We start from the raw sequence: 12,077 nt of genomic DNA on the forward strand, positions 1-12,077 counted from the left end.
CTATTAACGGTCTACTATGGTACACCATCCAATCACATTAAATCAGAATCGCCAGCCTCCCTTTGACCCGCGAGGCTGGGTCAAATTCTCACACATCAAGGTAAATACTTCAAAATTCCTATTTATATCTGCTTCCATGTGCTCCAGGATCCGAGCACTGGATCGGAAGGTTCACTAGCAACATTTCCGTTAATTACTTTCAACTGGCTATTAATAATTGCCGTTCACAAATACTAGACAACCAAACGGGAACACAGTTCTATATCAACAGAGAAAAGAGCACTCAAAAAACATTACTCTCAGATTTCCACTTATAGAAATGAAGGTTGTTAGTGCCGAATAACCAAAGCCAAGTCCGTCACTGTTTATCTAACTACCACTTCCAGCTAACTAGAATCTCCGTTTTCAGAGAGCCCTTACTTTACCGCGCAATTTCACACTAATTACTCACCACTACCCACGAAGCGCAACGGCAAATACCTAAGCAGAAATCGCTGCTAGCGCGCAAGAACGCATTACGGATGCACTCTGTCTTGCGTGTGGCTTTCAGGCCTTCGTTAAAACCGATGGATCACGAAACCCAGACTTCCAGAATATGGTCCGAAAATACCCCTCTGCCCCAGATGGCAGAAGACTCCTCCAACACACGAGGACCGCCGGCTGACTGCGCGCTTTCGTGAACTCACCACTGCTTCACGAAATTATTTAAAATATAGTCCTTTCAGCCAATCATTAAAACAGAAGAAAAAGTAGGCGGTGTCATTGGCCATTCTCCTCCTATTGCTAACAACGTTTTTGTCAGATGCTGCCCCCTGTGGGGACACTAACAAGTCTTTCTCCAACTCCGTCATGGAGAAATTTCTCGCCAAGCCCGCCATGTAGGCTCCAGTCGCCACCATTTGCTGCGTTTGGTACATCCGGCCCATCATATTTAGCTGAACAAGAAACCCCTTCGAACTGAGAAAGGAAACTGACCGAGGCGGCTACAAAGTGAAAAACGTGTAACACACATGGGTGAGCAGGAAATGATATGTTACAAATTGCTCCTAACGAAGAAGTTGGAAGAAATCCTCCGAAGCACTACTTCATTCTCCATTTAGACGCGTCAAGAAGACCGGGAACACTGACTATACGCAGAAAACTGATAAACAGGTAAGTATTAGCTTGACAGACCACATGAGACCCACTCTTTTGTTCACAAATGTCTTAATCGCATTTTGTAGGTATATACAGTAATATATTTACAAAATGTAATCAAGGCATTTCTTAATAAAAGAGGACATTTCAAACAGTTCGTGTGCTGCTGTTTGACAACGTCAAAATTCACCGAACATACGAGATTGCCTAAAACCACAACGATGTGTAAGGATGTATATCACTCGTGTGGTGCACACAGATACGACTTTGTGTCAAGGGTATTACATTAATCATCCCGCATAGTAAACATAACTATCTGTGTGGTGTTTAACGCGTGTGGTGGTGGTGACGGAAGAGTGAAACGCTGTACCGGTACATAGGTTACACCTCGAGAAAACTAGGAAGGAGGGGTCGAATACAGAATTCCCAACCGATTACTACCACGCGCCAACACTCCATTGCCAGTTGCGGGTATGGGGAGGGGGGGGGGGGTGCGGGATTTAATTAATAACAATGGCATATTCAACCTAGTAATCCTAATATGTACACTGTCCTGGTGAAGAAACTTACTTTAACCGTCGGGACTCAACCAGCGACCTAGACCCGCACCGCAGTTTTAATATACTATACAGACCTCTGACGCGGGTGGACATCACGAACCACATGAAGTCAGGGTGAGAAATATGTCTTCACGAATAAAAATAGCGCATGAAAGAGCTCATGAGACTGCAGCGTCGACGACTACTGATGCAGTAGTAGTAGATACTACCTCAACGCTAGCGACTGTTCCCTTAAACTCTGCCTGAAGAAGTGCACTGTGTCAGCGCGATAAACATTCCCTAAGAGCCTACTTTCACCGCTGTTACTAATTGCGCAATGAACGGGATCGGTTGCCCAGCCTCCTAATAAGGAAAGAAGACTCACCTGACCGAGCGACGGTGCGTTACCATGCTGCGCTTCAGTAATTCGTATCTCCCTAGATGCCAGGCCTGGTGGTGTGGTAAAGCGCATGCCTGAAAACCGGAAGATCGCGACATCAAATTCCGGCCGGACCACGGAATGTTTCAGTCTGTCTTCAGCGGAGCCTAACAATGACATTAAAATTAGCTAGGAACAACACATGGTTCGGATTTCACGTCAAACTCTAGGTCCCCAGTCCTCCGCAGGATTACTAGGGTACGTTAAGGACACATTGTCACTTGCACCCAGAGGAAATTATTATGCTATCTCTCTAGATAAAGAGGTACCGGTAATTACATCTGAAAACGTTGAATCATAGTTACTGTCTTCAGATGTACATAAGCCGTTATAGGTAAGTGTGACCTGTCCCTTATCCCATTATTTGGCTTGTGAGGGTGTAAGAGTTATTTATTAGCTAACATCTTATCTGCCGCAGCATATAACTTCTCGCCGACACTGTAATTACCAATACTAGCAGTTGCGACAGATTACTGAAAAATTAATATAAATATATTTGCCGACCTATTTATTGTTGACACCCAAAATACCTCATCAGCACACGCTATTCGGCACTCAGAAGCGGTAGCCGCTAGGATTTGCCACGAACGTCTTGGTGCGCAAGTCCCTGAAATTGTCTAAAACGGACTACCGCCCATAAATCTGCACACTGTCACATGGCGTCTAATTCGAAATCCTGCCGTCCGGAACCAACTAAGAGACTAAACTATGATTTTCCAGTAATAATAATTGTAGTAGTGCTCAACAATAGACATTTTAATATGTGTACTCGTAAAATGTTTTTGATTTTCTCGGATCGTCGAAATAGAGTAGATTTCTGGAGTTTTCAACGACAACCTCCATCGTCTTCGTCGCGAACAACTGGCTATCGTAATTGCTGCTGTGATGGCCATGTTATCAGCCCATGATTGGTCACCAAGGCTTCTGAAACACATGCAGCCAAAACTCGTGTCGACGTCCAACATCCTATGGGCGTCGGTTGGAGCAACTCGGCGAATTTCTCTGAAGCCTTTCAGCGGTCAGAGCTTTTCGACGCACTACTAAGATTACGGATGCTGTCCTGGTTACAGCAACTGTTTCACACCCTAACCACGATGACGTAGGTCGACCAATCGCGGGTCAATCACGGTTTAAATTACAGTGCTCTTCCTGAAGAAGATGACATACGTACGAAAGCTCTTTTGGGTGGTAGGCGGTTAGAGATGTCTATGTGTGCTTGTGTGTGTGTATCAGAATATTATGACGCACTGGAACACCCCAAACGATAGTGGGAGTGCAGAACGACACGGCGAACCCAATTCCATCAGTGAAGCAGTGCTAGGGCGGCAGCTACTTGGCGACCTTGGGAGTGGATTTCCGACTCGGGGCGGAGCCGTCGTAAAAGCTAATTAGCGGGTGGCGCTGCAGTGCGACACATAAATCCGCGGCCCCCGCCGTCGCGCCGTGCCAGGCGCCTCGCCGCGCCGCAGCCACACACGCGCGGACACTACACCCCCCGCCATCTGCGCCGAGGGTGCGCAACGCGCAACGCCTAACGAAGGTGCACTGCTCGCCGCCGTCGACGTGGTACTGGATCGTCCTCGGGGAGGGGGGGCTCTCAGGTAGCTGAATACACTATACAGGGTGAAAAAAAATTCTGCGCTCAGGTTGGCAGATAAGATGAGGGAAGCAAAGAAATATATTTCGTTTGCAGTCGGTTGTCGGAAATGCACATCGAGCAAGCAATTCCCGCTGAGCTCGGTGTACACCACAGTCTGGTGCGGAATGTGCTGTATGAGCTATTGCTTCATCCTTACTGCCGCACTACAGGCCGTGGGACCAGGATCGTTATCCCCTTCGGCTTGATTTAGTACGTTGGTTTCTGTAACAGGTTAACGAAGACCTTCAGTTCACTGAAAATGTTTTGTTGACGGAGGAAGTTAACTTTAGTGAGGAAGGCTTGTACCGGGTGATCAAAAAGTCAGTATAAATTTGAAAACTTAATAAACCACGGAATAACGTAGATAGAGACGTGAAAATTGACACACATGCTTGGAATGACATGGGGTTTTATTAGGAGAAAAAAAAAAGCAAAGTATAGCTAGACGCGTGAAAGATGTCTTGTGCGCGTCGTTTGGTGATGATGGTGTGCTCAGCCGCCACTTTGTCATGCTCGGCCTCCCAGGTCCCCAGACCTCAGTCCGTGCGATTATTGGCTTTGGGGTTACCTGAAGTCGCAAGTGTATCGTGATCGACCGACATCTCTAGGGATGCTGAAAGACAACATCTGACGCCAATGCCTCACCATAACTCCGGACATGCTTTACGAATTATGGTGGACATATTGAGCATTTCCTGTAAAGAACATCATATTTGCTTTGTCTTACTTTGTTATGCTAATTATTGCGATTCTGATGAGATGTCGGACATTTTTTGAACTTTCGTATTTTTTTGGTTCTAATAAAATCGCATGTCATTCCAAGCTTGTGTGTCAATTTGTACCTCTCTATCTACATTATTCCGTGATTTACTCAGTTTTCAAATTTATACTGACTTCTTGATCACCCGGTACAAATATTATTATCCGCACTTAAGGTCGCATGACAAATCACACACCACAGTTAGGTGAAGTCATAAAGGACAATTTTCAGCTTACATGTAGGACAGTATCGTAGGCGACAACCGTACTACTTGAGCACTTCATGTTGCCGCCTCCTCGACTTAGGTGGCCATGTACACTCTATTCTTGTAAGAGCACCCACCAAAGTCCTTGAGGAGAGGAGCTCTGGCAAACCTGTAGTTTGGCTTTGAAGATCCCTAGACGTCACCACACTAGACTCCTTTCTGTAGGGCTACACGAGAGCTCATGTGAAGGCCTTTGGAGGAATTACTTGCAAGAATTCTTGCAGCGGTGATACACGTACAGAACACGTCACACACTTTCCATCGAACACGGGACGTCCAGCTACGTCGAAACCGGCCCTGCTCTCAAGTTAACGGTCCTCATTTGGGGCATTTATTGTAAGACTGATCGAAAACACATTTAACGCTGTTTTAATCTCTTATCACACCCAATGACTTCCTGGATACTTCGTACTCACGTAAGAAGCATTTCTGACACTTCGTTGCTTGACGTACTGTGTTTGATGCTGTCTCCGTCATCGTATATGTCACTCTGGGCACTGAATTTTCAATACGGTGTACTTGTCAGGATTTGGAAAGACGTCGGAGCGAAGCAACCACTTTATTCTCGAAATGGAGAGGTGCCAACAGTACTGTTACATGTATTCCAGTGTCAGACGCATCAGAACGATTTTCGCTTAGAACTTTCTACTCGGTCAGTTCCAGACCAAGGTCCCTTACTGATACATTTACCCTCTTCCGTCATATGTTACATATCACTGAATCACCCTGTATAGAATCTGGTACTGCTGTAACTATATTGCTCTTATACTACAAATTCCAAAAAGAGTGATGGTGTGCAGATTGATTAAACATTACTCAGGGTTCGAATAAACGTCACGGAAAAAAGGGCGTGGAAAAGCCTAAAGGTGCTGAACAGCAGGCACTCTATAAAAATACACGAGTGTTAAACACCAATTGTTAAGAAAAGTAGAAAACTGGAAAATGGAAAAGTCACCGAATTCCTAGTAATTGCTGACGTGTAAACCATAAGACTAAGTAACACAGTGTAGCTATCAGCGGGTAACAATCGTCAAGACTTAACGCTGCGAAGAACTAGGTGTGTATGGTTTAAGGAGACGAAAAAATGATTACTAAAACATTCGTACCTCCTGATCGTAGAGTGGTTCAAATGGCTCTGAGCACTATGGGGCTTAACTGCTGTGGTCATCAGTCCCCTAGAACTTAGAACTACTTAAACCTAACTAACCTAAGGACATCACACACATCCATGCGCGAGGCAGGATTCGAACCTGCGACCGCAGCAGTCGCGCGGTTCCGGACTGAGCGCCTAGAACCGCTAGACCACCGCGGCCGGCAATCGTAGAGTGTAGTAAGTGGGCGACCAAAATTTAAACCACCACTCCCTTCTCCTCGCGCCCTGCTTTGCTTCCTTGTAAAAGTTTAAGATTTCACAGAAGCTAATTTGGTAAACGCCACACTAGATTACAGCGTACTAGTGAACCTTGCACTGTGTTATTTATACTTGTATTAGTTATAGGACATGAAAGCGTGAGAATAGTTGAGGAGGGACCGGCTCTGGATGTTATTCTACTGTATGGCATATGCACTCCTGTGTGTTTATGTAAGTGGTAAGTAAAGTGAAGAAAAATTAAAAGAGAAAAAAAAAATACGGTTCCGAGAGATGAAATAAGAAACATTATGGTTTGCCGAGTACACTGTTATTCTAGAGTGGCAAAGGATTTGGACAATCGCATGAAGTGAATGGATACTGTTCTTAAGGGTTATAAGATGAACATGAAGCAGGCAAAAAGGCGCAAGTGTGTGCACTCGAATCAAATCAGGTGCTGCCGAGAGAAGTAGGAGACATAAAAGTAGTGGACGAGTGTTGCAATCCGGGCAGCAAAATGACACGTGGGAGGGCGTAAAGACGGTATGAAAACCATTCAAACCAAGCGGCATTCTTCCACTTGGACGGTTGTTTATTTAAACTTTTTCTTCTTTTCACAATTAGTTTCAGCTTTTTGAACCACTACTCAGTGTTTAACTATATTGAAAAGGCACTCTACGTTCCCACTACGAAATGGGAACTCAATGGCTGAAGGTAAATCAACGGAAAGTACCGTACGTGAAACACTGGCAAGTACTAACATTTTGTGACAAGTCGAAACTAGTTGTGAAAAGAAGGAAAAAGTTTAAAAACAGCCTAAGTGGAAAAATACCATATTCATTTAACAAATTTTTGGCTGTGGTGCACTCAATTAAGTAGATATATGAAATGCAGATTGGGAATAGCGGCTTTCTGAAAAAAAGAGACATACATTAACATCGAATATAAATTGAAGCGGTTGGCGGAAGGAAATGATAACCCTCAATTTAGGAAGGATTAATCTGATCACGCTGTCTTGTTCACTACATGCTGGTAGCAAGTAGTACTCCATATACGCTAGGAACTGCTTTGTACTAAACAACGTGTCCGAGGAGGATTGGTAATTATTCAGGTATATGATAGCAATCACCCTTCGAAACGGAAAAGTGTAGTAAACATGGGCTCTAAAATGTAACAGATGTGTTTCATGGTAGCGAAGATGAACAAGTACTTATAGCTCTTAAGGTATGAAATTTAGAGCCAATGTTCAGTAGACTTTTTATGCTTCAAATGAACATTTCTGTCACGTCCCTGATTATTGATCATCCTCTTGGGATATCCTGTATTTGACTTAATGTACTTACTCTCATGTCTTGGGAATTTAACGCAATATATAACATGCAGTAACCCAAAATACGCTCTTGTGGGCTAGGCCTTTCTTCGGCCGACTTCTGTTAGAAGTTATTTCTGAACGTACTTGTTTCGAGTTTAGGCTTGTACGACAGGGAAACATTGGCGGTTAGTAGCTTAGACAAGGAGAGAATAGAAGCTTTTCAAATGCGGTGCTACAGAAGAATGCTGATGGTCAGATAGGTAGATGGAGTAACTACTGAAGAGCTGCTGAACAGAATAGGGAAAAAACTATGGGAATGAAGCTTCACTCCGATCGGGACAGGAAGGTTGCTGCCTACGGAACGGGGTACTGACACGAGCGCGTATCGGAAGACGAAGTGCGATGTGTTGTCCAGTTTGACGTTCGGTAGTCGGGCGGCAGCGAGCGGTCGGAGCAGAAGCGACCGGCCGAGGGAAAAGTGCACGCGGCGGGTTGTTGGCGGGCCGGCTCGCTGCAGGTGCTAATGCCTCGTTAGCGCGACTCTCTCGCTCTCAGCTTTGCTGCTCTGTCTATGCCAAGCCAATTTACTAATGGTTAATACAACAGGATTTACAGCGACCTTCTACGCCGCGGTAACTTTAATTAACGCTAACTGCTGTACTAGGTGACCGATGTCACTGCATTTCCAGTGTCACATTTTCATTTTGGAGCAGCTACTTCCTTTTTTCCGTCTCCCTTTTTGTCTCTGGCGAGACCACATTTAGAGCTGCGAGCGAGCGGATGTTTCGCACGCGCAGACGTAAAGGAGCGTCTGCGTAATTTTAATGCGTTATGCAGCGGCGTTAATTACGGATACGGGGAACTAAAACGCGCGACTGTACTCGTATGGGGCACGTGCGCCAGACGTACAAAGTCGGCCAGCCGACGCCACTCCGCACCCCTAATGCAGATTACGGGCACTGCGCGGCGCAGCGTAATCACCTAAATGGTAAAGCAATGCAGAGGGCGCTTTTTCTCTATTTCGGGACTAGCTACGTTTAGGACTGCTTCTCTCTGGTGCATTGGTCCGCTTGCGACATCCTGCCTCCAAAGTTAGGCTCAAGTACGGCGACTGACGTGCCTTGCTGGCAATCTGAATCCAGCTCCATCAACAGCTGGGTACGCACAACACATTTGGAACGAGAAACTCCTGCTAATCAACGCGCAATATTAAGCCCTAATACCGTTCTGGAAATATTAAAATAATTACTAGCAAATAATTACTCTTTATTAGATACAGACACGGGCAGCTGTTGGAAATTTTACTACTGTACAAGCAGTTCAGTAAGACAAAATTGTAAAATACTTACAAAAGCTATCTATAGGAGGGTGGAGAAACTGTCAGGAGCTGACCTAGCGGGAGATCGACTTGGGTTTAGGGAAAAACAGGTATTACAGACCACGCGACCTTTAAAAGACGGGTTGAAGACAGGCAAACCTACATTTACGGCAATTGCAATTTTTTACGGAAGCTTTTGAGAATGTGAAACTGGAATATATTCTGTCAAATTCTGAGGATGGTAGGCTATGTGTAACTTGTATATAAACCTGACTGCACCTCTGAAAGTCAAAGTATATGAAAGGCATGCAGCATTTGAGAACGGAGTAAGGTATGGTAGCAGGTTATTCCCCACTCACGGGGGACAAATGAAAACTTTTAAGTTTTGGCGAGGACACTAAAATTTTGTCACCAAAATTATCCTCTCTAGGAATTAACCTACCATCAGCATTCGTAGATTAAAACGACACTGTACAAAGAATGAATTGCGGAAAATGTTGAACAGCCATTCAAAAATAGCCCTTCTGTAAAGTGGAATATCTTGTAACAGGTACCAACATGACTGAGCTTATATGAGGTACCAACGTGGCTGAGAATTAGAATGGACCGTAGATAGTTGTACGTACCAAAGAAATTCGTAATAGGGCTCTGCGGAAGAAAGTGCTAACCCATGAGAATGCTAGTCTTAGTTATTGCGTGTTATATTTCGGTGAACTTTTAAGAGACAAAGCCATAAATAAGAGAAACAATTTATATAGTAAACAGTTATTTCTAGCGGTACAAATAGACCACTTTACCAGCATGTGGCGGAGTTGAAAACACTAATTAATCCTCACTTAGTACTTTCTTCCATCGACCACCTCCATTTTCGTTCATCGGCACGTCTTCCTTTAACGTAACTGAATAATTTCTTAGCCTTGAGAGTGTTTGCAACCAAATATAATCCATGTGATACTTCCATTTCCAGGAATGTGCTATAAAATTTGAACCATATGCCGGCAAATGTTCACACGAAACTAGCATGACCAGCTTGGGCTTAGTGCGCGGTCACGTGTATTTAACGAGGGCACGAGCGCTTCACAGCGAAGTCCACATTTCGACTCGGTACGGACTTAGGGGTACTCACCATAGAGACAGGGATGGGCCCAGCCGTTCCGTTGGGGTACGGGTACGGAGAGACGAGGTAGCCCATGTTGAAGGACGACGTGTGAGGCGTCGGCTCCACCTTCCCTGAAACACCCAACAAACAGCGTCAGTCTAAATCCAAGTACACAACACAGGGCTGCAAACAGAATGCCACGCTTTAGCCGAATTCTCTCAGCCGACAAATATTCTAGGTATTGTTCAGATACATTCCCTCAATACAACACAGATTATTGAGGCGCCAAGAGTACAAATGTTATTAGTCTTTTCTTACGTTAATTTACAGAGGGCCGCAAGCGAAAAAAATATACCGATGTTACTGACGCTATGTTTTCGTGTTTCTAGAGGAGTTGATGATTTCAGCTCTGTTGGAAAAGTGAAAACATACCACCAGTTACACAAAGCGAGGAAATATTACAGGTCATACACATGCAATTTATGTTAGCATCTTTTGCTTTTTCACAGTAAAGTTACTCTACTTAATTTAAACAAAATGCCATCGAACTAATCGCAAAATAGTTAACACACGATGCTCTTCATTTAAGATTAAAATTGCTAAGTATCTTAATTCCAAATACAAACATACATTCCAAATCTGTGTTTATATATATTATTCCTATAAATTTGACAGGTATAAATATCTGGCGCAGGCCGTGCAGCCAGTGAGAATGAAAAATAAATCTGTGCCGGGCTTTCCACTAAGCGATTTTTTATCTCACTGAACATAAGCTTGTTGACGATTTCGACGCATGTTATCGCTATTTCCCAGTCGTGATTAAACGTGTGATTATCAACCTTCCATCCTGTGACACAAACTTTTGTAAAAACGTCTTAGCGAGAGAATAAAAAGAAACGCTGAATGGAAGAGGAAACTTCACTTCAACAACACCAAACATATGACTGCATATCGCAGTTAGAGAATTGTCAATTTCGATACCCTTGGTAATGTGTAAATGTTATTACCATTTTTTTAACATGAATTCTGTTAAGAACCATAGATGAACAGCCGACGATAAAAGTCGTTGAAAATCGTCGTCAACTTCTTCTCAAAAGAGGAGTTCATGTGCCGTTGCCCTCAGCTCTGTCTCATGTAAAGATGGTTAAATGAGTGAAGCCCAGTCATACAGGAAACAGTGTACTGGTCTAAGACTGCCAAGGAGAAAATGGTACTGTCTTTCCCGCAACATGCCATATGGCGGCTACGAAATCTAAATCTATTAGGATCACTAAAGCGTGCGGCAGATGATAAACCATATGGAGTATATTAATTTCTTTCTGTTCTATTTTCGGACGGGAAGAATGACTACTTGTTCGTCTCTGTTCGAGCTATTACACTATGTGATCAAAAGTATCCGGACACCTCCAAAGACATACGTTTTTCACATTAGGTGCATTGTGCAGCTAGCTATTCCGTATCAGCGACCTCAGTAGTCATTATACATCGTGAGAGAGCAGAATGGGATGCCCCGCGGTTCTCACGAACTTCGAACGTGGTCACGTGATTGAGTGTCACTTGTGTCATACGTCTGTACACGCGATTTCCACACTCCTATACATCTATAGGTCCACTGTTTCCGATTTGATAGTGAAATGGAAACGTGAAGGGACACGTACAGCACAAAAGCGTACAGGCCGACGTCGGCTGTTGACTCGCAGAGACCGCAGACAGTTGAAGAAGATCGTTAACATGTAATAAACAGACATCTATCCAGACCATCTCACAGGAATTCCAATCTGCATCAGGATCCACTGCAAGTACTATGACAGTTAGGCAGGAGATGAGAAAACTTGGATTTCATGGTCGAGCGTTTGCTCATAAGCCACACATCACGCCGGTAAATGGCAAACGACGCCTCGCTTGACGTAAGGAGCGTAAACATTGGACGATTGGATAGTGGAAAAACGTTGTATGGAGTGACGAATCGCGGTACACGATGTAGCGATCCGATGGCAAGGTGTGGGTATGGCGAATACCCAGTGAACGTCATCTGACAGCGTGTGTAGTGCCAACAGCAAAATTCGGAGGCCGTGGTGTTATGGTGTGGTCGTGTTTTTCATGGAGGAGGTTTGCACCCCTTGCTGTTTTGCTTGGCACTATCACTGAACAGGTCTACGTTGGTGTTTTAAGCACCTTCTTGTTTCCCACTACTGAAATTTGGGGATGGCGACTGCGTCTT

General features: G+C 44.3%; 1 protein-coding gene across 2 annotated transcripts in view; it reads right to left on the reverse strand.

Moving 5' to 3' along the window:
- The window catches only part of LOC126335076 (protein pangolin, isoforms A/H/I/S), a 989,572-nt gene that overhangs the window by 896,454 nt on the left and 81,041 nt on the right, over nt 1-12,077 (reverse strand). For both annotated transcript variants that reach the window (XM_049997966.1, XM_049997965.1), the window contains exon 3: nt 9,884-9,987. In XM_049997966.1, coding sequence (XP_049853923.1) covers nt 9,884-9,987 — 104 coding nt within the window. The remainder of the gene's footprint in view (nt 1-9,883; nt 9,988-12,077) is intronic.

This window comes from Schistocerca gregaria, chromosome 2 (assembly GCF_023897955.1).
Source record: "Schistocerca gregaria isolate iqSchGreg1 chromosome 2, iqSchGreg1.2, whole genome shotgun sequence".
NCBI classification, from domain to species: Eukaryota; Metazoa; Arthropoda; class Insecta; order Orthoptera; family Acrididae; genus Schistocerca; species Schistocerca gregaria.